At 37.9% G+C, this 27,985-nt stretch overlaps 1 protein-coding gene across 7 annotated transcripts in view; it reads right to left on the bottom strand.

Moving 5' to 3' along the window:
• The window catches only part of Gucy1a2 (guanylate cyclase 1 soluble subunit alpha 2), a 389,111-nt gene that overhangs the window by 228,963 nt on the left and 132,163 nt on the right, over window positions 1-27,985 (bottom strand). The window contains exon 5 of one of the 7 annotated variants that reach the window (XM_063266110.1): window positions 24,604-24,731. Within the exon in view, the coding sequence (XP_063122180.1) occupies window positions 24,669-24,731 (63 nt within the window). The 3' untranslated portion in view covers window positions 24,604-24,668. 7 annotated transcript variants of the gene reach the window in all.

The following is a 27,985-nucleotide window of genomic DNA, read 5'->3' as shown; positions in this document are numbered from 1 at the left end:
GTGTCTCTCAGGAGCGATCTAGATCCGGCTCCTGTCGGTCTGCACTTCTTTGCTTCATCCATCTTGTCTAATTGGGTGGCTGTATATGTATGGACCACATCTAGGGCAGGCTCTGAATGGGTGTTCCTTCAGTCTCTCTTTTAATCTTTACCTCTCTATTCCCTGCCAAGGGTATTCTTGTTCCCCTTTTAAAGAAAGAGTGAAGCATTCACATTTTGATCATCTGTCCTGAGTTTCACTTGTTCTAGGCATCTAGGGTAATTCAAACATTTGGGCTAATAGCCACTTATCAATGAGTGCATACCATGTGTGTTTTTCTGTGATTGGGTTACCTCACTCAGGATGATATTTTCCAGTTCCAACCATTTGCCTACGAATTTCGTAAAGCCGTTGTTTTTGATAGCTGAGTAATATTCCATTGTGTAGATGTACCACATTTTCTGTATCCATTCCTCTGTTGAAGGGCATCTGGGTTCTTTCCAGCTTCTGGCTATTAAAATAAGACTGCGATGAACATAGTGGAGCACGTGTCTTTTTTATATGTTGGGGTATCTTTTGGGTATATGCCCAAGAGACGTATAGCTGGGTCCTCAGGCAGTTCAATGTCCAATTTTCTGAGGAACCTCCAGACTGATTTCCAGAATGGTTGTACCAGTCTGCAACCCCACCAACAATGGAGGAGTGTTCCTCTTTCTCCGCATCCTCGCCAGCATTTGCTGTCACCTGAGTTTTTGATCTTAGCCATTCTCACTGGCGTGACGTGAAATCTCAGGGTTGTTTTGATTTGCATTTCCCTTATGACTAAAGATGTTGAACATTTCTTTAGCTGTTTCTCAGCCATTCGGCATTCCTCAGCTATGAATTGTTTGTTTAGCTCTGAACCCCATTTTTTAATAGGGTTATTTGTCTCCCTGCGGTCTAACTTCTTGAGTTCTTTGTATATTTTGGATATAAGGTCTCTATCTGTTGTAGGATTGGTAAAGATCTTTTCCCAATCTGTTGGTTGCCGTTTTGTCCTAACCACAGTGTCCTTTGCCTTACAGAAGCTTTGCAGTTTTATGAGATCCCATTTGTCAATTCTTGATCTTAGAGCATAAGCCATTGGTCTTTTGTTCAGGAAATTTTTTCCAGTGCCCATGTGTTCCAGATGCTTCCCTAGTTTTTCTTCTATTAGTTTGAGTGTGTCTGCTTTGATGTGGAGGTCCTTGATCCACTTGGACTTAAGCTTTGTACAGGGTGATAAGCATGGATCGATCTGCTTTCTTCTACATGTTGACCTCCAGTTGAACCAGCACCATTTGCTGAAATGCTATCTTTTTTCCATTGGATGGTTTTGGCTCCTTTGTCAAAAATCAAGTGACCATAGGTGTGTGGGTTCATTTCTGGGTCTTCAATTCTGTTCCGTTGGTCTATCTGTCTGTCTCTGTACCAATACCATGCAGTTTTTAATCACTATTGCTCTGTAATACTGCTTGAGTTCAGGGATAGTGATCCCCCTGAACTCCTTTTATTGTTGAGGATAGTTTCAGCTATCCTCGGTTTTTTTGTTATTCCAGATGAATTTGCAAATTGTTCTGTCTAACTCTTTGAAGAATTGGATTGGTATTGTGATGGGGATTGCATTGAATCTGTAGATCGCTTTTGGTAAAATGGCCATTTTTACTATATTAATCCTGCCAATCCATGAGCATGGGAGATCTTTCCATCTTCTGAGGTCTTCTTTAATTTCTTTCTTCAGTGTCTTGAAGTTCTCATTGTACACATCTTTTACTTGTTTGGTTAAAGTCACACCGAGGTACTTTTTATTGTTTGGGTCTATTACGAAGGGTGTTGTTCCATAATTTCTTTCTCGGATTGTTTCTCTTTTGTGTAGAGGAAGGCTACTGATTTATTTGAGTTAATTTTATACCCAGCCACTTTGCTGAAGTTGTTTATCAGCTTTAGTAGTTCTCTAGTGGAACTTTTGGGATCACTTAAATATACTATCATATCGTCTGCAAAAAGTGATATTTTGACTTCTTCTTTTCCGATCTGTGTCCCCTTGACCTCCTTTTGTTGTCTGATTGCTCTGGCTAGAACTTCAAGAACTATATTTAATAAGTAGGGAGAGAGTGGGCAGCCTTGTCTAGTCCCTGATTTTAGTGGGATTGCTTCAAGTTTCTCTCCATTCAGTTTAATGTTAGCAACTGGTTTGCTGTATATGGCTTTTACTATGTTTAGGTATGGGCCTTGAATTCCTATTCTTTCCAGGACTTTTATCACGAAGGGGTGTTGAATTTTGTCAAATGCTTTCTCAGCAACTAATGAAATGATCATGTGGTTTTGTTCTTTCAGTTTGTTTATATAATGGATCACGTTGATGGTTTTCCTTATATTAAACCATCCCTGCATGCCTCGGATGAAGCCTACTTGATCATGGTGGATAATTGTTTTGATGTGCTCTTGGATTCGGTTTACCAGAATTTTATTGAGTATTTTTGCGTCGATATTCATAAGGGAAATTGGTCTGAAGTTCTCTATCTTTGTTGGGTCTTTGTGTGGTTCAGGTATAAGAGTAATTGTGGCTTCATAGAAGGAATTCGGTAGTGCTCCATCTGTTTCAATTTTGTGGAATAGTTTGGATAATATTGGTATGAGGTCTTCTATGAAGGTCTGATAGAATTCTGCACTAAACCCGTCTGGACCTGGGCTCTTTTTGGTTGGGAAACCTTTAATGACTGCTTCTATTTCCTTAGGAGTTATGGGGTTGTTTAACTGGTTTATGTGTTCCTGATTTAACTTCGGTACCTGGTATCTGTCTAGGAAATTGTCCATTTCCTGCAGATTTTCAAGTTTTGTTGAATATAGGTTTTTATAGTAAGATCTGATGATTTTTTGAATTTCCTCTGCATCTGTAGTTATGTCTCCCTTTTCATTTCTGATTTTGTTAATTTGGACACACTTTCTGTCTCCTCTCATTAGTCTGGCTAAGCGTTTATCTATCTTGTTGATTTTCTCAAAGAACCAACTTGTGGTTCTGTTGATTCTTTCTATGGTCCTTTTTGCTTCTACTTGGTTGATTTCAGCTCTGAGTTTGATTATTTCCTGCCTTCTACTCCTCCTGGGTGTATTTGCTTCTTTTTGTTCTAGAACTTTTAGGTGTGCTGTCAAGCTGCTGACATATATTCTTTCCTGTTTCTTTCTGCAGGCACTCAGCGCTATGAGTTTTCCTCTTAGCACAGCTTTCATTGTGTCCCATAAGTTTGGGTATGTTGTACCTTCATTTTCATTAAATTCTAAAAAGTTTTTAATTTCTTTCTTTATTTCTTCTTTGACCATGTTATTATTGAGTAGAGCATTGTTCAATTTCCACGTATATGTGGGAATTCTTCCCTTATTGTTATTGAAGACCAGTTTTAGGCCGTAGTAGTCTGATAGCAAGCATAGTATTATTTCTATTTTTCTGTACCCATTGAGGCCCGTTTTTTGACCAAGTATATGGTCAATTTTGGAGAAAGTACCATGAGGAGCTGAGAAGAAGGTATATCCTTTTGCTTTAGGATAGAATATTCTATAAATATCTGTTAAGTCCATTTGGCTCATGACTTCTCTTAGTCTGTCTACGTCTCTGTTTAATTTCTGTTTCCATGATATGTCCATTGATGAGAGTGGGGTGTTGAAATCTCCTACTATTATTGTGTGAGGGGAAATGTGTGTTTTGACCTTTAGTAAGGTTTCTTTTACGTATGTAGGTGCCCTTGTATTTGGGGCATAGATATTTAGGATTGACAATTCATCTTGGTGGATTTTTCCTTTAATGAATATGAAGTGTCCTTCCTTATCTTTTTTGATGACTTTTAGTTGGAAATTGATTTTATTTGATATTAGAATGGCTACTCCAGCTTGCTTCTTCTGACCATTTGCTTGGAAAGTTGTTTTCCAGCCTTTCACTCTGAGGTAGTGTCTGTCTTTGTCTCTGAGGTGTGTTTCCTGTAGGCAGCAGAATGCAGGGTCCTCGTTGCGTATCCAGTATGTTAATCTATGTCTTTTTATTGGGGAGTTGAGGCCATTGATGTTGAGAGATATTAAGGAATAGTGATTATTGCTTTCTGTTATATTCATATTTAGATGTGAGGTTATGTTTGTGTGCTTTTCTTCTCACTGTTTTGTTGCCAAGATGATTAGTTTCTTGCTTCTTCTGGTGTATAGCTTGCCTCCTTATGTTGGGCTTTACCATTTATTATCCTTTGTAGTGCTTGATTTGTAGAAAGATATTGTGTAAATTTGGTTTTGTCATGGAATATCTTGGTTTCTCCATCTATGTTAATTGAGAGTTTTGCAGGATACAGTAACCTGGGCTGGCATTTGTGTTCTCTTAGGGTCTGTATGACATCAGTCCAGGATCTTCTGGCCTTCATAGTTTCTGGCGAAAAGTCTGGTGTGATTCTGATAGGTCTGCCTTTATATGTTACTTGACCTTTTTCCCTTACTGCTTTTAATATTCTTTCTTTATTTTGTGCGTTTGGTGTTTTGACTATTATGTGACGGGAGGTGTTTCTTTTCTGGTCCAATCTATTTGGAGTTCTGTAGGCTTCTTATATGCCTATGGGTATCTCTTTTTTAAGGTTAGGGAAGTTTTCTTCTATGCTTCTATGATTTTGTTGAAGATATTTACTGGTCCTTTGAGCTGGGAGTCTTCACTCTCTTCTATACCTATTATCCTTAGGTTTGATCTTCTCATTGAGTCCTGGATGTCCTGTATGTTTTGGACCAGTAGCTTTGTCTGCTTTACATTATCTTTGACAGTTGAGTCAATGATTTCTATGGAATCTTCTGCTCCTGAGATTCTCTCTTCCATCTCTTGTATTCTGTTGGTCAACCTCGTATCTACAGCTCCTTGTCTCTTCTTTTGGTTTTCTATATCCAGGGTTGTTTCCATGTGTTCTTATTTGATTGCTTCTATTTCCATTTTTGATTCCTTCAATTATTTGATTGTGTTTTCGTGGAATTCTTTCAGGGATTTTTGCGACTCCTCTCTATGGGCTTCTACTTGTTTATTTATGATTTCCTGGAATTCTTTCAGGGATTTTCGTGATTCCTCTCTGTAGGCTTCTACTTGTTCTCTAAGGGAGTTCTTCACGTCTTTCTTGAAGTCCTCCAGCATCATGATCAAATATGATTTTGAAACTAGATCTTGCTTTTCTGGTGTGTTTGGATATTCCATGTTTGTTTTGATGGGAGAATTGGGGTCTGATGGTGCCATGTAGTCTTGGTTTCTGTTGCTTGGGTTCCTGCGCTTGCCTCTCGCCATCAGATTATCTCTAGTGTTACTTTGTTCTGCTATATCTGACAGTGGCTAGACTGTCCTATAAGCCTGTGTGTCAGGAGTGCTGTAGACCTGTTTTCCTGTTTTCTTTCAGCCTGTTATGGGGACAGAGTGTTCTGCTTTCGGGCGTGTAGTTTTTCCTCTCTACTGGTCTTCAGCTGTTCCTGTGGGCCTGTGTCTTGAGTTCACCAGGCAGGTCACTTGCAGCAGAAAAGTTGGTCTTACCTGTGGTCCCAAGGCTCAAGTTTGCTCACAGGGTGCTGCCCACGAGCTCTCTGAGGAGGCAGCAACCAGGAAGATCTCTGCTGCCCTTTCCGGGAGCTTCAGTGCACCAGTGTTCCAGATGGCGTTTGGTGTTTTCCTCTGGAATCAGTGTGTGCAGAGTGCAGTCTCTTCTGGTTTCCCAGGCATGTCTGCCTCTCTGAAGGTTTAGCTCTCCCTCCCAACGGGATTTGGGTGCAGAGAACTGTTTATCCGGTCTGTTTCTTCAGCGAAAGGAGTTTTTCTTTCTATGCTTTTTAACATTTGGTCTTCTGAAGTTGTCTCTGCAGTATTCTTTTATTGTCACTTTAAATTTCCACAAGAAGTGTTATTGATTGTGTAATTAAGCAACGTAGTGGCTTTGCAATCTTTGAAAGGGATCTATTACTTATAGAATATAACTTTCTAACATGGGACATGCTCTATAGACAATATCCCTTTGACATGAACATATTATATATATTTAGCACCACATTTCTTCTTTCAAGTGACAAGAGTGGCTTTTGGCCCAATAACCTAAGATGATATATACTCAGAGTTTTTATTTAAAAACTCCCTTTGCTTCTCTTAAATTACTATAAATGTGCTCTTAGCCTTCCAGGCTGCAGTAACATTTGTATTCTCCAAAGGATATTACATGAAAGTTTTATGACATTATGAGTATCTCATTTTTTTTTGAATTGGGAAAAATATCCAAACAGCAGAAGTCAGAAAACCCTCTATGATTCTGAGAATAAGATCTGAAGTTTAGGGTCATGGGCATGATTCTTTAGCCACATTCATGAGTCTAGGTGAACTGTTACATTGCCACTCAAATACTGAGAAAGTAAAATCAAACAATCTAGTTTTTCCACTCAAACAGATAATTTACAATAACTATTCCTGAATGATAAGGAAGACTCCTCTACTGTAACCCTTCAAAAACCTGAAGCTACTCTATCCAGTTTTTAATTGTTGCTCATTCATTTTTTCTCTTTTTTATCGAAAAATTATTTTTATTGCTTTTTTTATTTATTGACATTTCAAATCTTAGTCCCCTTCCCAGTATCCCCTGTACAACTACCCTATCACATTGTCACTTCCTCCTGCCTCTATAAGAGTTTTTTACCACCCACACCTGTCTCAGCATTCTAGCATTCGCCTACCCTGGGTCATTGAGCCTCAACTGGACCAAGGGCTTCCACTCCTAGTGATGCCCAATAAGGCAATCCTCTCCTACATATCCAGCTGGAGTCATGGGTCACCCCATGTATACTCTTTGGTTTAGTCACTGGCAGCTTTTGGGGAGAGGGAGTCCACCTTGTTGGAATTGTTATTCTTTCTTAGGGTTGCAAATTTCTTCAGCTCCTTCAGTCCTTTCCCTAACTTCTCCACTGGGGACCCCACACTCAGTGTGATATTTAGTGGTGGGCATCCATGTCTGTGTTGGTCAGGCTCTGGCAGTGCCTCTCAGGGTACAGCTATATCATGCTCCTGTCAGCAAGCACTTTTTTTTTCATCAACAATGGTATCTAAGTCTGATGTCTGCAGATAGGATGGATCCCTAGCTGGGGCAGTCTCTGGATGACCTTTTCATCAGTCTCTGCTCCAATCTTTAACCCTGCATTTTCCTTTAACTTTGAAGTCAATAAAGGAATTTGAACTGGTGGGCATGTGGATGAAGATCATGTATGATCACATATATGATAAGTTTATTGTGAGGCCTGGTTCAGTGTAAATATTTGCTAATCAGAAATTAAATGAGTAAACAATTCTCCTCTAGAGTTTTGGATTAATATTTTTGATGTGAGAGGGTAGCCCCATCTTGCAGCAGGGCCATGCCTATCCACTGGATATGGTATCTACAAGTTTTGTCTCCCCTTTGTTGCATATTTTGGCTAATGTCTTCCCTGTTACATCCTGCGAGCCCTGGTTTCTGGGACTTTCTAGTGGCTACTCCCAATTTTCCCTCCCACACTGCTACTCTCCTCCTTTCCTATTCCTGACTCTGTACTTCTCCCCTATCTCCTGCTGTTTGCACCAGTCCCTCTTTCCCTCCTCCTTCTTTCTCCCTCCCAGATCTCTCTCTTCCTCAACTTCCTGAGATTACTTTAGTTTATTCATTACAACTTGCAAAAATCACTTGTTCTGCCAGGAGCAACAAGTTTTATTTAATAAAAGATAGTGTGTGAATTAAGAATACTAAAAGCCAACATAACCCTGTATGTTCAACACAAGGCATGATATTTTCTGTATGCAAAAAGAAATAAGTAGAGAAAATATGTTTTATCAAGAATCACGTATCTAACTTCTGTAGCTCTTCCAAATCAGTCCATGTCTTGATTATAGTATTCATCTGAAGTGATGGTGACAAGTGAGATCTTATTCACTGAAGGACAAGATGGATGATACAGTCACTAAAAAACATAACACATGCTCAAGAGCTTGAGAAGATAATGATATTTATGCTAAAGAAGGAGTCATTTAGAACTGTTCTGGTCTACCAACCTACATACTGAGAATGTTTGAGGCTGTTCACAGTTACCCAGGAACAAAAGACATGATCTGCACAGACCAACAACTCTACAGGGCATGAGGCTGAAGCTGAATACATTAGCTCACAGAAATACTTTACATTCTTTGATGGAAAGGAGCATAAATATTATTAAATAACAGACAACAAATTAAGCTTATATAAGTGTAGTTATTTTACATCTCCTTGAAAGTGTAAACAGGGCTGCAATTTTGAGACAATTTTCATCTACTACAAGTAATTGAATTAACTTGGTCACTTGAATATTTGTAATTCTTTTCCATTTGAACTTAACTTTTTTAATTTCATTATTTATTTGCTTCCTGGGTTTGTATTTATTTATTTATTTATTTATTGTTTTGTTTTATTGATACAAGGTCTCACTATGTAACACTGACTGTTCTGGAACTCACTAGGCAGACCCCAGCTGGCCTTCAACTCACAGCAATTATTGTTTCTGACTCTTGAGTGTTGGGATCAAAGTAAGATCCACCACACCTGGCCCATTTGTATCTTTATTTTCAAAATCATGAAAAGAGTGTTCAGCCAACTTTTTTTGTAGTCAATTCAATACATTCATTATGTACTAAAAGCAGAATAAAGTAGCAGGTCAGAAGGTTAACTACAGTATATCTCAACTCACTCAGGACATGTTTGAATATTATGGTTCACCATGGAGAAAGCCAGGAACAGGGCATAAAAGTGACCTTCAACTATTTTTAAAGTTTGCTCATGAGTTTCTCATCATTATTTCCATGTTTACTGAATTAAATCTCCCATATATTGAAATGTTCAAAGAATAGAACTTAGAGAAAGAGTTGTGCTTCTATTCACAAAAATAACTATCACCACAAAAATCCCATAGATATTTCCACACTTCAGTACTGGAGTATTCTAGCCCTTTCTGAATGTTCCCAGAGAACCCTGCCAGAAATATGACATTTGCCATAAAATGAAATCCATAAATGCTTGAAAGAAAATAGAAGGAAAGCAGCAATTACATTGAAGAGTGCCCATTCCACTCTCCAGAACTTGGTCCATGTGAATATTTTAGACATCTTTCTTGACTCAGAATGAATCTATCATTTGTAGCTCCCTGCTTTTTGAAAGAACAAACTTTTCTCTATTTAATAATCTGATACGGAGTATTCAAACTTCAAAAATTTTAACTTTGAGGTCAATAGAGGGATTTGAACTGGTTGGCATGTGGATGAAGATCATATATGATAAATTTATTGTGAGGCCTTCTTCAATCTAAGCATTTGCTAATCAGAAATGAAATAAGTAAACAACTCTCTTCCAGTGTAGGAGATCTCATAATGCACTGAAGTCTGATGGAAACTTATTAACAACAGATGGCTTGTTTATTATTATATCCTTAGTTCCAGCACAAAACAGCAGCCAGGACAAAGGTCCTCTTGAGTTTATTTGGAGAAATGGCCATTTGTCTAAATAAAATGTTGCGATGGAGGACTGAGACAGCTGTTAGGAACACTGTCCCCTTTTGCAGAGTTAAATGCAAAATGTGAGTTAAATGACAGCTCACAACCATCTGCAACTCTAGTTTCAAGGGATCAAATCTCCTTTTTATGTTTCCGGTACTAAGTATATATGTGATTCAAGCATACTTGCAGGCAAAATATATATACAGATATAGAAAAATTGGGATTAAAAATCAATAGATAGAAAGTTATCAAGTATAATGCAGCCATCAAGTCAGTTGTCAATAGTATTTCTGTGAAAGGCAGAAGAAGGTTGAGAGCTTACTTTTACATTTCCAGCTCTTCCTTGGAATATGTTTCTCATGGAGCTGATCCCTGAGATCAATATCAGTAAATTATGTTGCTACTAATACAGAACACTGTAAAACATTTCTAAAATTTAATTTTCTATAAGTAATAACAAAATACAGTGACTTACACCTGTAATGTCAAATGACACACACAGGAGGATTGTTGTGAGTAAACTTTAGTTTGTGTCTGTTGTGATTTTGGTATAAAACATCCACAACTAAATGATCACCCAGAGACACCGATCCTCAGTTAGTGGTAGATCATTTAGAGGTTCTGGAAACTTCAAGAGGTAAGATGGCTGTAGATTCTAGAGGTATTATGTCTTAAGTAATAGATTTGAGAGGATATATATCATCTCTGTGTCTTCCAATTACATTATATAATCCCTGATTGGTTAGATTAACAGGAAGTTAACAACTCTACTCAGGCCACTGGCTGCCATATGATCTGTTCAAATACATGAAACCAAATAAACCATACACGGATCTTTGTGAGTCTGTGTCGAGACTGTGAGACTCTGTCGAGATGTGACCTCCCTTAACTTGTCTATGTTAGATATTTTGTTTATAAAATAAAAAGAAATGAATACTGTGTCCTTAAGAAACCCACAATTTAATAAAAAAGGCAAAGAAACACACACACATAAAGTACTATAGTGAATGTTACAAGATTGCACAAAAGCTGAAAATGTGTTATATTCACATGTACTTCTGATAGGCTTGTAAAGAAATAAGAATTCACTACATGTTCACTTGCCCACCCCTGACTGAATAATTTCAGGCTGCATTGGCAATAAAGATGAAAAGGAGAGGCTGCTAGGATGTCAGAATGAAAATATGTAACATTCATTATAGAAACACACTAGAAAATGAGCAAGAAGCATAGAAAGATAAAACTGCCTATGTCATGGCAATGATCACAGCTTGCTTTAAAATTGTGAATGAATGCCCTGTAGGAAATTATTAGTCTCTTACTTTTAATTTTACTTTTTGTCATTTACACTCGGCAGATCATAATGATTAATAAATTAGATAATTATAGTTTAAGTAATCAGATTATTTTATGTTAACCACTGATGTTTAAATGTGATAGCTAAGTAAGAAAAAGTAATTTCATCATGAGTAATGCTTTACAATTGAACTATACCTTTTAAACTGTTATCATGTAGATTTTCATACATTTGATTAAAATAATCACCATGGATCTTTAAAATCATGTAATTATTTCCTCATATTTGCAGAGTGCATGCTACCCAATGTCAGGAATCAAATAATGATACATGTTTGACATGCTTGAATGAAAAATATGAAGACAGAACACAGAAACAAATGGGTCACACAATTGGCTGGCAAGCAAATTCCTTGAATTCTTTTGAGGATCTACACTGATATACCAATCAGCATTGTTAATAAGTCTGATACATTTCACAGGATGAATATAAATTTGAAGAAATGCATAGGCAAAGGTGGTAAGAGGCATCGAAAGCAGTATTTCCTTTAAAATTGGATTTTTAGAAAATACTGAGATCTGCAATAAATATGGTCCAAACAACAAAATTTTACTGAAGACTAAGTTATACTTGGAATATACTGAGTATACAAGTCAGGAGGACTCAACAGGCTATGCAGCAAGATAAACCAAATTAACCTGCAATCTAAATGTGCTACAATACAGCAGAGTTAAGTTTTCATGACGGTAAAAATGTGATAGGTTTTTGCCAAGACCATTTGCAAAGAATGAGCAACAAAATAGAATAAGGTTTTCTTCATGCAATTTTGGGTAAGGTTAGAAAAATAATACTTTTGTATCCTTGAGAAAAACTATAGAAAACAGTTAAGAAACATTAGAATTTCCTATAAAGTTTTGTAATAGGTTGTAAAACCTTTTAAATTATCCTAATCTTCCAGTGAGGGCAGACAAAGCCTCGGTGGAAAGATTTTCAAAAATACTATAATTTGCCAGTATTTAAAGAACAACAGATCATTTATATGTGACATTTAAAGAGAAATTTAGCTTGTATCTAAGTAAAAAGATATGAATTCACACTGATAATAAAGCAAGGGACAACTTAACATATTTTGTGTTTATTATGATTTACATATTTATATACTAGTTCCCAAATTCATATTAAATTATACAAGAATTTTATTTATAAAGCCTACAGCAGTGGCATCTTGCAAAAAATATTGAAAACATGTTGGGTGATATTACATCAGAATAATATACTAAAGTATATTTCAGGCCATATATTATAGCATAGACTCTTGGATTCAAATGCTACCCTTAATGAAGGTACTAGTTACACCATATGGGAAAGCTCTCTTAGCTTAGCTTTGGTTTCCTCATATAAATTTTAGAAGTTTTAAGAAGTTCATAAAAATATCTTTTCTTCTTCTGGAAAGAAGGTCTTAGATTTTCAAGTTTTATAGAAAATAATTCCTGACAAGTACACATAAGAGGTAGAAGACTGCTACAGTATGCATCTCATAGAATCTTTTTTAATTGGATATTTTATTTATTTACATTCAAATGTTATCTCATTTCCTGGTTTCCCCTCCAGCAACCGCTTAAACCATCTGTCTGCTACTATGAAGAGTCTCCCCAACCACTCACCAACACCTGAGTCCCCACTGTAGCATTCCTCTATACTGGGGCATCAATCCTTCACAGGACCAAGGCCTTCACCTTGCATTGATGCCAGAGCAGGCCATCCTCTACTACATATGCAGCCGGATCAATGGATCATTCCATGTATACTTTTCGGTCTGTGGTTTCGTCTCTGGGGACTCTGGATGGTCTGGATATTTGATATTATTGTTCTTCCTATGGGGTTGCAAACCGCTTCAGCTCCTACAGTTCTTTCTCTAACTACTCCATTGTGGTTCCCATGCTCAGTACAATGGCTGTGACCATCCACCTCCGTATTTGTAAGGCTCTAGCAGAGCATTTCAGGAGACATCCATATGAGGTTTCTATCATCAAGCACTTTTTGGCATCCATAGTAGTTTCTGGGATTGGTGTCTGTAATATGGGCTGGATCCTCAGGTGAGGCAATCTCTGGAAGGACATTCCTTCAGTCTCTGCTCCAAAATTTGCCTCCTTATTTTTTAGACCGGAGCAATTCTGGGTAAAAACTTGGAGATGAGTGGGTAGCCCCTTTCACCAACCAGGAAACTTGCCTAAACTCTAGATATGGTCTCTCTAGGTTCTCCCTCTCCTTTATTGGGCATTTCAGCTAATTTTTCCCAATTGGGTACTTGGAGAGTCTTGCTTTCCTTGCATCTGGGACTTGCTGGAGGCTCTCACCAATTCCATAACTGACATTGCTACACAACTCTGTTCAAATTTCTGACCATCTGTATATAATCATTATCTCCTCTCACACCTAATCTCATCCCCCTTTTCTCCACTCCCTCCTCTCTTCTTCCCAAGTCCCTCTTACTCTCTACCTCTTTGGAGTATTTTGTTCCCCCTTTTAAGAAGAACTGAAGCATCCACACTTGTTCTTCCTTCTTCTGGAGCTGCATATGGTCTGTTAGTTTTATCTTGGAAATTTTGAGCTTTTGGGCTAATATACACTTATCAGTGAGTGTATACCATGTGTGTTCTTTGTGTTTGGCTTACCTCACTCAGGATGATATTTTCTAGTTCCATCCATTTGCCTAAGAATTTCATGAAGTCATTCTTTTTAGTAACTGAGTAGTACTCCATTGTGTAAATGTACCACATTTTCTGTATCTATTCTTCTGTGGAGAAACAACTGGTTTGTTTCTAGCTTCTGACTATTATAAATAAGGCTGCTATGAACATAGTGGAGCATGTGCCCTTGTTATATGTTGGAGCATCTTTTGGTAATATGCCCAGGAGTGTTTTAGCTGGATCCTATGGTAGACTCAGCTGAAACTCTGATTGGTGTGAGATAGAGTCTCAGTGTTGTTTTAGTTTGCATTTCCTTCATGACTAAGGATGTTGAACATTTATTTAGGTGCTTCTTGGACACTTGATATTCCTCAGTTGAGAATTCTTTATTTAGCTCTGTACCATATTTTTAATAGGGTTATTTTGTTGTCTGGAGTATAATTCTTGAATTCTTTGTATATATTGGTTATTAGCCCTCTATTGGATGGCTTATGTTCTAAGATCAACATTCAACAAATGGGACCTCATAAAGTTGAAATGTTTCTGTAATTCAAAGAACACTGTCAATAGGACAAAATGGCAACCCACAGATTGGGGAAGAATTTTTACTAACCCTACATCAAATAGAGGGCTAACATACAAAATATACAAAATACTCAAGAAATTAGACCCCACAGAACTAAACAACCCTATTAAAACTGGGGGACAGAGCTAAACAGAGAATTCTCAACTGAGGAATCTTTCATGGCTGAGAAGCACTTAAGGAAATATTCAACATACTTAGTCATCAGGGAAATGTAAAATGACCCTGAAATTCCACCTAACCCCAGTCAGAATGGCTAAGATCGAGAACTCAGGTGACAGCAGATGCTGGTGATGATGTGGAAAGAGAGGCACACTCCTCAATTGTTGGTGGGACTGCAAGCTGGTACATCCACTCTGGAAATCAGTCTGGGACTTCTTCAGATAATTGAATATACTACTACCTGAGGATTCAGCTATACCACTCCTGGGCATATTTGCAAAAGATGTTCCAACATGTAGTAAGGACACATGCTCTACTATGTTCATAGCAGCCATACTTATAATAGCCAGAAACTGGAAACAACCCATATGTCCCTCAACAAAATAATAGATACAGAGAATGTGGTACACAGTGGAGTACTACTCAGCCATTTAAAAAAAAAGACCATGAAATTTTTAGGGTAATGGATGGAATTAGGAAATATCCAAAGTGAGGGAACCCAGTCATAAAAGAACATACATGGTATGTACTCACTGATAAGTGGAATTAGCAAAAAAGCTTGGAACACCTCAGATACAACTTACAGACCATATGAAAGTCAGTAAAAAGGAAGACCAAAGTGTTGGTGCCTCAGTCCTACTTAGAAGGGTGAACAAAGTAGTCATTGGAGGTTATGGGTGGGAAGGACTTGGGAAGAAGAGAGGAGAGGGAAAAATGGGGCAGGATTAGGTGTGGAAAGAGACAGGGGAGATGTACAGGGGATCGGAAAATTGAACAGAGGTATGTAGCAATGTGAGATGGAGAACTAAGGTAGCCACCACAAAGTCTCTGACACTAGGAAAACAAAATGCTCCCAGGACCCAATGGGGATGACTTTAGCTGAAATATTCAACAAAGAGGAGAGAGAACTGGTAGAGACCATATCCAGAGGTTAGGCAAGGCACCTGGTTGAGGAATGGGGCAACCCACTCATCTCCAATTGTTAACCCAGAATTGCTCCTGTTGAAAGGAAATCGGTGAAAAAGAGTGGAATCGAGACTGAAAGAAAGGTCATGCAAAGAGGACCCCACCTAGGCATCCATTCAATATTTAGTCACCAAATTCAGACCCTATTACTGATGCCAAGAAATGCTTGCTGACAGGAACTTTATATGGATGTCTTCTGATAGGCTTTGGCAGAGTCTTACTGATACAGATGTGGATGCTTGCAGTCAACCATAGGACTGAGCCTGGGTACACCAATGAAGGAGTTAGAGAAAGGACTGAAAGAGCTGAAGGGATTTGCAACCCCATTGGAAGAACAGCAATATAAACCATGCAGACACTGGAGCACTCCCAGGGACTAAACCACTAACCAAACCAACAACCAAAGAGTATGCATGGACAGTCACATGGCTTCAGCTGCACATATATTAGAGGAAGACCTTATCTGGTATAAGTGGGAGGGTAAGCCCTGGGTCCTGTGAAGACTTGATGTCCCCAGAGTAGGGAAATGCTAGGGAGGTGGGGCAGGAGTGCGTGGAACGGAGCACCCATATGGAGTCAGGGGATGGTGAAGTTGAATGGGGAACGATCTCTTGAGAGGAAACCATGAAGGATGATAACATTTGAAATGTAAATAAAAAAGTTTGCTAAGACAACAATTGATGTTCTCTTTGTTAATGTATGAGATTTTGATGTTACAACAATGCAATGCCATTAAATGCTTTATTGTTGCTCACAGAGTTCAATTTTTGTTCAAGAAGGAAAAATAAATGAACAACAAAAACCAAGGATATACCACTATTTTGTGGTTTAATTCCAACTGCCAAATACCAGTTACCATGTGCCAGCATGGAAAGAACACAACAGCCTGAGAATGCTTTTTGTCCTTTTCCATCCCAAGCTATTCAAGGAAAGGATAAAGGATAAAGTCTAGCATAAGAGAAGGCAATGATAACATATAGAGTTAGTACTGTGTGTGTGTGTGTGTGTGTGTGTGTGTGTGTGTGTGTGATTTGCACACTGTGTTTGTAGATGCACAAACTTCTGAAAATTATTTCAAATATAAAAGATGTCAGTGTCTGATTCCATTTTCTATCTTATTTTAAGACATCAGTATCTCTCATAATTGTAGGTAAAAATTTATTTAATATATTAAGTTAATTCAACAACAATCAAGAGAATCATGTGTCATGACCAAGTTTGATTTATGCCAAGACTTCAGTTTAGTTTATGGAAATCAATCAAGACTATATATTGTAGTACCCAAATAAAGCATGAAGATACATGAACATCTTAATAGAAAGAGAAAATACATACAACACAATTCTTACTCTTGAATCTTGAAAAAAAATCACAACATACTAGGGATATCAGTTTCTCAACCTGGTTATAATTCAAATATAGGCAAGACTTTCTACCATTTACACTTACCTTATCATGTTGATTCTGGGTATTGTAATGAATAAAGGAAGATTAAAAGTGAGAAGGGGGGGGTAGGAAGAAATGCAACCACCTGGAAGTTCAGGCTCTAATCTTATACATAAAAAATTTGCTTAAAGCATATAGCACCCAGATAACAAATTTTCTTACTCTTGAGTATTGACCTGCTCTGGTTAGCAAGGTGTCCCTATGAAAATGCACACATAATTAGCTTTCTTATGAACCAAAAATATGAAAAGAAAACTTAGTAGCCAGTTGTGCTCAAAGAACATCAATAACGAACAAAATCTATATAGATAAATATAGCAAAATTTGTATGTTGTGCCACAGCTCTGTATACCAACATCCCACCTGGAGAGAGCTGCTTTCCCAAGACTACTGACACATCTGAGAGCACAGGTGAGACCACCATATCTGCTAAGAGCTCTCAGGACACAGGAGCCAAAGAATAGTCTGAGACAGGATCCTTCCCATTTCTGTCTGGACCCAGAACAGACATGGTGCCACAGCACTTGGTACACAGATCCTACCTGGAGAGAGCTTGTCTCTCAGGAATGCTGTCACAGAGACTTGCAGGAAGCTCAAGCCACTGTCAGAGACATCAAGACAAGCTTGATGACAGAGATAACCAGATGGAGAGAAGCAAGTGCAAGAACATAAACAAGAGAAACCAAGACAACTTGGAATCTTCAGAACTCAGTTCTCTCATCAGAGCAAGTCCTGGTTAACCCAACACATGAAAAAAGCAAGATTATGACTTAAAATTACATCTGATGAAGATGTGAGAAGAGTACATAAATAACTCCTTTAAAGAAATACAGGGAACTGAAGAGATACCACAGCTTTCTGCATCCAAATCCCGGAGGGTGACAATCCCAGAAGTGTGGACAATCCTAAGACCACAGGATAGACCTACACTTCTGCCCATGTCTGTCCACATCCCTGGCCCAAGAGGAAACTGCAGAGTGCCTCTGGATACAGGAATATAGAAGCAGTCAACAGCAGGAAACTGTTGGTTTCTGCCTTCACCCAGAACTGAACCGAACCACTCACACAGTTTCCTGCACCCAAATCTCCTGGGGTGGAGAGCTGGACCATCAGAAGTATGGACAATCCTGAGAACTCAAAGGAGACAAATATTTCTGCCTACATTCCTCACATAAGAGGAAATGGCCTAGTCGCCACTGGGCACAGGGACCTAGGAACTGTCAATGGTAGGACACTTCAGGTTTCTGTCTGTGGTGAGAGCTGAAAGCCAGTTGCCAGGAGCACCTACCACCTGAGAGTAGAGGTCCCTGTCCCCAGATCTGGCTAAAAGAAAGCAGACAAACAGGCTTCTAGGAGGGTCAAGCCACTGTCAAAAACAGTAACAACAGAGAAAACCTGATGGCGAGAGGGAAGCACAGGAAACTAAGCAACAGAAACCAATACTACTTGTCATCATCACGGCAAGTGATCTGAGGAAACAAGCTGGAGTAACCATTTTAACATTGAATAAAACTGACTTTCAACCAAAAGTCATCAAAGAAAAGAAGGTTCCTTCATATTTATCAAAGGAAAAATCCACCAAGATGAACACTCAATCCTAAATAACTATGCTCCAAATACAAGAGCACCTACATTGATAAAAGAAATCTTACTGACATTCAAATCACACGCTGTACCTCACACATTAATAGTAGGAGGTTCCAATACCCCACTGTCATCACTGGACAGATCAGAAAACAGAAATTAAACAGAGATATAGAGAAACTATCAGAAGTTATGAACCAAATTGTCTAAGCGGATATTTATTGAACATTTGACTCTAAAAAGAAAGAATATACCTTATTCTCAGTACCTCATAGTACCTTCTCCAAAATTTACCGTATAATTGGTCACAAAACAAGCTTCAACATATACAGGAAGATAGAAATAATCCCATGCATCCTATCAGATCACCATGGACTAAGGTTGATTTTAAATAACAACAAAAATGATAGAAAATCCACATATACACAGAAGTTGAACAACGCTGTACTCAAGGATAACTTGTTCGAGGAAGAAATAAAGAAAGAAATTAAAAACTTTTTAGAATTTAATGAAAATGACAATACAGCAGACCCAAACATATGGGGCATAATGAAAGCAGTGCTAAGAGGAAAACATATATTAGCAGCTTGACAGCATACCTAAAAGCTCGAGAACAAAAAGAAGTAAATATACCCAAGAGGAGTAGAAAGCAGGAAATAATCAAATTCAGGACTGAAATCAACCAAGTGGCAAAACAAAACAAAACAAAACAACCCTCCCCCCAAAAAAAACACTATACAAAGAATCAACAAAACCAGAAGCTCATTCTTTGAGAAAATCAACATGATAGATAAACTCTTAGCCAGACTAACCAGAGGTCACAGAGAGAGAATCTAAATTACAAAATCAGAAATGAGAAGAGACATAACAGAATCTGAGGAAATTCAAAAAAATCATCAGATACTACTATAGGAGTCTATATTCAACAAAACCATAAAATATAGAGGAAAAGGAAACTTTTCTAGACAAATATGAAGTACCAAAGTTAAATCAGGAACAGATAAACCATCTAAACATCTCCATAACTCCTAAAGAAATAGAAGCAGTTATTATAAGACTCCCAACTGAAAAGAGTACGGGACCAGAAGGGTTTAGTGCAGAATTCTATTAGACCATTATAGAAGACCTCATAACAACAATCTCCAAACTATTCCACAAAAATAGAAACAGGCTGATCATTGCCCAATTCCTTCTATGAAGGCAAAATAACACTTATACCTAAAACACATAAAGACCCAACAAAGACAGAGAACTTAATACCAATTTTGGTTATGAATATTGATCCATAAATGTTCAATAAAACTCTCGCATACTGAATCCAAGAACACATCAAAATGAACATCCAACATGATCAAGTAGACTTCATCCCAGGGATGCAGGGATAGTTCAATATACAGAAATCCATCAACATAATCTAATAGATAAACAAACTCAAAGAGAAAAAACACATGTTCATTTTATTAGATACTGAAAACTTATTTGACAAAATTCAACACCCCTTCAGGATGAAAGTCCTGGAAAGATCAAGAATTTGATGTCCATACCTAACCATAGTAAAAGCACTATACAACAAACTAGTGGCTAACATTAAGTTAAATGGAGAGAAACTTGAAGCAATCCCACTAAATTCTGGAACGGCAGAAGGCTGTCTACTCTCCCCCTACTTATTCAATATAGTACTCAGAGTCCTATCCAGAGCAGTCACATAATGAAAGGAAGTCAAAGGGATACAAATTGGAAAGGAAGAAGTTAAAATATTACTATTTTCAGAAGATATGATAGTATAATTAAGTTAAATCAAAAGTTCCACCAGAGAACTATTAAGCTTGATAATCAACTTCAGCAAAGTGGCTGGATACAAAATTAGCTCAAACTAATCAGTAGTCTTCCTCTTCTCATAGGATAAACAGGCTGACAAAGAAATTAGGTACATAAGACCCTTGACAATAATCCCAATTAATATAAAATGCCTCAGTGTGACTCAAACCAAGTAAGTAAAAACTTGTTTGATAAGAACTTCAAGTCTCTGAAGAAAGAGATAGAAGATCTCAGAAGATAGAAGACCTCCCATGCTCACGAACTGGCAGGATTAATATTCTAAAAATGCCCATCTTGCCAACAGATTCAATGCAATCTGTATCAAATTTCCAACTCAATTTTTCATAGAGTTAGAAAGAACAATTTGCAAATATATTTGGAATAACAAAAAACCCAGGACAGCAAAAATTATCCTCAAGAATAAAACAACTTCTGGGGGAATCACCATCCCTGACTTCAAACAATATTATAGAGCAGCAGTGATTTAAAAAAAAAACTGTATAGATTGGTACAGAGAGAGGCAGATAGATCAGTGGAACCGAATTGAAGTCCCAGAAATGAACTCACACACATTTTGGTGAATTGATCTTTGACAAAGGAGCTAAAACCATCAAGTGGTAAAACAATAGCATTTTCATTGAATGGTCCTGGTTCAAAAGGGGGACAGCATGGAGAAGAAACCAAATCGATCCATTCTTATTGCCCTGTACAAAGCTAAATCCAAGTGGATCAAGGACCTCCACATCAAACTTGATACAGTCAAACTTATAGAAGAAAAAGTGGGGAAGAATCTCTATCACAAGAGCACTGTTGAAAATTTCCTAAACAAAAGATCAATGGCTTATGCTTTAAGATCAAGAATTAACAAGTGGGACCTCATAAAAATGCAAAGCTTCTGTAAGGTAAAGGACACTGTCATTAGAACAAAGCAGCAACCAATGGATTGCGAAACTATCTTTACAAATCCTAAATCTGATAGATGTCTAATATCCAAAATATAGAAAGAACTCAATAAGTTAGAATCAGAGAGCCAAATAACCCTGTTCGAAATGGGGTACCGAAGTAAACACATAATTATCAGCTGAAGAATACTAAATGGCTGAGATATACAAAAAGAAATGCTCAGCATCCTTAGATATCAGGGAAATAAAAATCACAACAAACCTGAGATTCTACCTCTCACCAGTCAGAATGGATAAGATAAAAAACTCACATGACAACAGGTGCTGGTTAGGATGGGGAAGAAGAGGAACACTCCTCCTTTGTTGGTGGGATTGCAAACTAGACCACCACTTTGGAAATTAGTCTGGATGTTCCTCAGAAAATTGGACATTGTACTACATGAGGACCCAGCTATAGCTCTCCTGAGCACATACTCAAAAGATACTCCAGCTTACAACAAAGATTCATGCTCCACTATGTTCATAGCATGCTTACTTACAAGAGCCAGAAACTAGAAAGAACCTAGATGCCTTTCAACAGAGGAATGAATTCAGAAAATGAGGTACATCTACACAATGGAGTACTACTCAGCTATAAAAATCAATGACTTCATGAAATTCATAGGCAAATGGATTGAACTAGAAAATATCCTGAGTGAGGTAACCCAATCACAGAAAAACACACATGGTGTGCACTCACTGATAAGTGGATATTAACCTGAGAGCTTGAATTACACAAAATAAAATCTACAGACCACATGAAGCTCAAAAAGATAGATAACCAAAGTGCAGATGCTTCACTCCTCTCTAAAGAGGGAACAAAAATATTCATAATAGTGTATATGAAGGCAAAGTTTGGAGCAGAGACTGAAGGAATGTGCCATTCAGAGCCTGCCCCACATGTAATGTGGCATATTATATATATCCACCAAAACTAGATAGGATTGGTGAAGCTAAAAGTGCATGCCAACAGGAACCGGATATAGATCTCTCCTAAGAGACACAGCCAGAGCATGTCAAATACAGAGACAAGTGCTAGCAGCAAATCATTGAACTGAGAATCGGACCCTCGTTGGAGGATTTAGAGAAAGGATTGAGAGAGCTGAAGGAGCTTGCAACCAATGAGATCAAAAATACCAACCAACCAGAGCTCCCAGGTACTAAACCACTACCCAAATGCAATGCATGTATATAGACTGACCCATTGCCCAAGTCTGGCAGAGAATAGCCTTGTTGGGAATCAATGGAAAGAGAAGCCCTTGGTCCTGCCACGGTTGGACCCCCAGTGTAGGGGAATACTGGGTGGCTAGAAGGGGGTGTGAATGGGGAGGGGATCATCCTCATAGAAGAAGGGCAGGGTTATGGGTTAGGCGGCTTACGTCGAAGAAACGGAAATACTTTTGAACTGTAAATTTAAAAATGTCCAATAGAAGAAGAAAAAAGAAAGAAAAAATACAGAACAGCACAGCTAAACAGGTAGAAACCCTTAAAGAGGTAACACAAAAATCCCTTAAAGAATTACAGGAAGACATAACCATACATGTGAAGGAATTGAATAAATCCATCAAGGGTCTAAAAATGGAAATAGAAACAATAAAGAAATCACAAAGGGAGACAAACCTGGAAATAGAAAACTTAGGAATAAAACCAGGAGTTATAGATGCAAGCATCACCAACACAATACATGAGATAGAAGAAAGAGTCTCATTGGCAAAAGATACTATAAAAATCATTGACACAACAGTCAAAGAAAATGAAAATGCAAAAGGAACCTGACCCAAAACATCTAGAAAATCCAGGACACAATGAGAAGATCAAACCGAAGGATAATAGGTATATAAAAGAATGAAGATTCCCAACTTAAAGGGCCAGCAAATATCATCAACTAAAATAATAGAAAGGGAAAAAAAAAAAAAAAACAAACTTCCCTAACCTGAAGAAAGGGATGCTCAAAACAAGACAAAAAGCCTACTGAATTCCAAATAGATTGGACCTTAAAAGGAATTCCTTGTATCACATAATAGTCAAGACACCATATGCACTAAACAAAGAAAGAATATTAAAAGCAGTAAGGGAAAAAGGTCGGATAACATATAAAGGCAAACCTATCAGAATTACACCAGACTTTTCAATGGAAGGTATGAAAGCTCAAAGATGCCGGGCAGAGCAAATGGGAGCCCAGGCTACTACATCCTGCAAAAACTTTCGATTAGCATGGATGGAGGAATCAGGATATACCATGAAAAAAAAAACAAATTTACACAATATCTTTCCACAAATCTAGCACTGCAAAGGATAATAGATGGAAAACTCCAACACAAGGAGGGAAAGTATAGAGTAGAAAAAGCAAGAAAGTAATCTAATTTCAACAAACCCAAAAGAAGATAGCTACACAACTATAATTCCACCTCTAACAACAAAAACAATAGGAAAAAAATCATTGGTCCTGATTATCTCTAAACATCAATGGACTCAATTCCCAAATAAAAAGACGTAGACTAACAGACTATGTGATGGTTTGCATATGTTTGGCCCAGGGAGTATTAAAAGGTGTGGCCTTGTTGCAGGAAGTGTATCACTGTGGGGGTGGGTTTCCAGACCCTCTTTCTAGCAGCCTGGGAATTCTTAGACTATTCCTGGCTTCCTAGGGTGAAGATGTAGAAGTTAGCTGGTCCTGCACCATGCCTGCCTTGATGCTGCCGTGCTGCCATGCTCCTGCCTTGCTGATAAAGGACTGAACCTCTGAACCTGTAACCAGACCCAATTTATGTTGTCCTTTATGTAACTTACATTGGTCATGGTGTCTGTTCACAGCAATAAGACCCTAAGTAAGACAGACTGGATAAATAAATAGGACACAGCATTTTGCTGCATACAGGTAACACACCTCAGTGAGAAAGACAGACATTTTCTAAAAGTAAAAAGCTGGGAAAAAAAGTATTCAAGCAAATGGCCCGAAGAAAAATGGAGTAGCCATTCTTATATCAAATAAGATCAAATTTCAACAGAAGTTAACAAAAAGATGAGGAAAGACACTTCGTACTCCAAAAAGGAAACGTCCACCAAGATGAACTCTCAATTCTGAATATCTATGCTCCAAATGCAAGGGCACCCACATTCATAAAATAAACTTTATTAAAGCTCAAAGCACATATTTCACCTCAGCCAATAATAGGGGATGACTTCAACACCACATTCTTTTTTCCCCCCTTGGGTACTAAGGCCAATGTCGATGATTTTGACTTTATACTTCTTATCCAACATTTTTTTTATCTTTATTAACTTGAGTATTTCTTATTTACATTTCGATTGTTATTCCCCCTTCCCAGTTTCCGGGCCAACATCCCCCTTACCCTTCCCCCTTCCCTACTATATGGGCTTCCTGTCCCCATCCTTCCCCCATTACCACCCTCCCCCCAACAATCACATTCACTGGGGCTTCAGTCTTGGCAGGACCAAGGGCTTCCCCATCCACTGGTGCTCTTACTAGTATATTCATTGCTACCTGTGAGGTCAGAGTCCAGGGTCAGTCCATGTATAGTCTTTGGGTAGAGGCTTTGTCCCTGGAAGCTCTGGTTGGTTGGCATTGGGGTCTTGAGCCCCTTCAAGCTCTTCCAGTCCTTTCTCTGATTCCTTTATCGGGGGTCCCATTCTCAGTTCAGTGAATTGCTGCTGGCTTCCGCCTATGTATTTGCTGTATTCTGGGTGTCAACACCACATTCTAATCAATGAACAGATCGTAGAAAAAGAAACTTAACAGAGACAAAGAGAAACTAACAGAAGTTATGAACCAAGTGCATTTAACCGATATCTATAGAACATTTCATCCTAAAACAAAAGAATATACATTTATTTAAGCACCTCATGGAACCTTTTCCAATATTGACCATATAATCAGTCACATAATAGGCCTCAAGAGGTAGAAGAAGATAGAAATAATCCAGTGCATGCTGTCAGATCATCATGGACAAAGGTTGGTCTTCAATAACAATAAAGTGACACAGCACCCACTTACACATAGAAACTGAACAATGTTCTACTCAATCACCACTTGGTAGAGAAAGAAATAAATAAATTAAAGGCTTTTCAGAATTTCATGCTAATGAAGGCACAACATACCAAAGTACATGGGACAAAATGAAAGCAGTGCTAAGACAAAAACCAGCCCCAATTTATGTGCTAAGAGAGCACCTTCAAAAAGAAACAGGAGAGAGAAAACACAAAGAGCTCGACAGCACACCTGAAAGCTCTAAAACAGAAAGAAGAAAATACACCCAAGAGGAATAGATGGCAGGAAGTAAACAAACTCAGGGTTGAAATCAACCAAGCAGAAACAAAAAGAACTGTACAATAAAAATCAACAAAACAAGGATCTGGTTCTTTGAGAAAATCAAGAAAAAAGATTAACCCTTAGTCACACTAAGTCGAGGGCACAGAGACAGAATTCAATCCAAATTAACAAAATCAGAAATGAAAAGGGAGATCTAAAACAGAAATTGAGAAAAATACAAAAATTGATTAGATACCACTACAAAACCATAAACTCAACAAAACTGGAAAATTTGGAGGAAATAGACAATTTTGTAGACAGATATCGGGAACCAAATTTAAATCAAGATCAGAGAAACCATATCAATAGTCCCATAAATTCTAAAGAAATAGAACCAGTCATTAAAAGTCTCCCAAACCAAAAAAAAAAAAAAATTTTAGGACTAGACTGGTTTAGTGCTAAATTCTATCAGACCTTCATAGAAGAACTAACATCAGTACTCTCCAAACTATTCCACAAAGTAGAAATAGAAGTAACACTAACCAATTAATTCTCTGAAGCCACAGTTACACATCCAAAATACACGAAGACGCAACAAAGGCGGAGAACTTCAGACCAATTTCTCTTATGCCGAAGTACTTAATAAAATTCAGTTGAATCCAAGAACACATCAAAATAATCATCCATCACAATCAAGTAGGCTTCATCGCAAGATGCAAGGATAGTTCAATATACAGAATACAATCAATGTAATACATTATTTAAACAAACTCAGAGCGATGAAAAAAAAACCATTGACTACTTCATTAAATGCTGAAAAAGCAGTTGACAAAATTCAACACCCGTTCATGATAAAGTCTTGGAAAGAGCAAGAATTCAAGGCCCATACCTAAGGATAGTAAAAGCAATATAGAGTAAACTAGTAGCCAACACAAAACTAAATGCTTAGAAACTTGAAACATCCCACAAAAATTAGGGACTTGATAAGGCCCCCCACTCTTACCCAGTTGATTCAATATAATACTGGAAGTCCTAGTCAGAGCAATCAGACAATGAAAGGGGGTCCAAGGGATACAAATTGGACAGGAAGTATTCAAAATATCACTATTTGCAGATGACATGATAGTTATACTTAAGTTTTCCCAAAAATTCCACAAGAGAATTCCAAAACTTGATAAACAACTTCAGCATAGTGGCTGGATGTAAAATTAACTCAAGCAATTCAGTAGCCTTCCTATACTGAAAGGATAAATGGGCTGAGGATAAAATTTGGAAAACAACGTCTGTGATCTGTAGCTATATTACAGAGCAATAGTGATTTTAAAAATTATGGTATTGGTACAGAGATAGGAAGGTAGATCAATGAAATAGAACTGAAGACCCAGAATGAACCCACACACTTTTGTCACTTGATCTTTGAAAAAGGAGCTAAAACTAGTGAAAAAAAGACAAGATTTTTCAACAAATAGAGCTGGTTCAACTGGAGGTCAGCATGTTGAATTATGCAAATTGAACCACTTACCGCCTTGTACAAAGCTCAAGTCCAAGTGAATCAAGGACCTACACAAGAACAAGTGGGGAACAATCTTGAACATCTTGGCACTGGAAAAATTTTCATGAACAGAATACCGATAGCTTATGCTCTAAGATCAAGAATCGACAAATGGGACCTCATATAATTGCAAAGCTTCTGTAGGGCAAAAGTAGTGTCATTAAGACAAAATTGCCACCAACATATTGGGAAAAGATCTTTACCAAATCCTACATTTACTAGAGGGCTAAAGAGAAATATATACAAAGAACAACTCAAGAAGTTAGACTCCAGAGAAGAAAATACCCTATTAAAACCTGGAGTACAGGGCTAGGACAAGAACTCTCAACTGCAGTATATCAAATTTCTAAGAAGCAAATAAAGAAATGTTCAACATCCTTAGTCATCAGGGAAATGCAATAAAAACAACCCTGAGTTTCTACCTCACATCAGTCACAATGGTGAAGATAAAAATCTCAGGTGACAACAGGTGATGGTGAGGATTTGGAGAAAGAGGTACATTCCTCCATTGTTGGTGGGTTTGCAAGCTGGAACAACCACTGTGGAAATATGTCTGGAGGTTTCTCAGAAAACTGGACATAGTACTACCTGCGGACTCAGATATAGGACACCTGAGTATATACACAAAATATGCTCCAACATATAACAATGACACATACTACTTATGTTTATACCAACCTTATGTATAATAGCCAGAGCTTGAAAGAACCCACATGTCCTTCAACAGAGGAATGGATACAGAAAATGTGTAATGTCTACACAATGGAGTACTACTCAGCTATTAAAAATAATGACTTCTTGAAATTCATAGGTAAATGGATGGAACTAGAAAATATCGTCTTGAGTGAGGTGACCCATTCACAAAAAATCCACATGGTAGTCACTCACTGATAACTGGATATAAGCCCAAATGCTCAAATTACCCAAGATAAAATCCACAGACCATGTGAAGCTCAAGAAAAAGGATCACCAAAATTTAGCTGCTTCAGTTAAAAGCGGGAGCAAAAATATTCATAATTTTTTTGGAGACACAATTTGGAGTAGAGACTGAAGGAATGGTCATTCAGAGCTTGTCCCACATTGGGATCCAGCCCATATACATACAGCCAACAAACTCAGACAATACTGCTGATGCCAAGAAGTGCTGACAGGA

This window comes from Rattus norvegicus, chromosome 8 (genome assembly GCF_036323735.1).
Source record: "Rattus norvegicus strain BN/NHsdMcwi chromosome 8, GRCr8, whole genome shotgun sequence".
Classification (NCBI taxonomy): Eukaryota; Metazoa; Chordata; class Mammalia; order Rodentia; family Muridae; genus Rattus; species Rattus norvegicus.
This window is presented reverse-complemented; position numbering and strand designations above follow the sequence as displayed.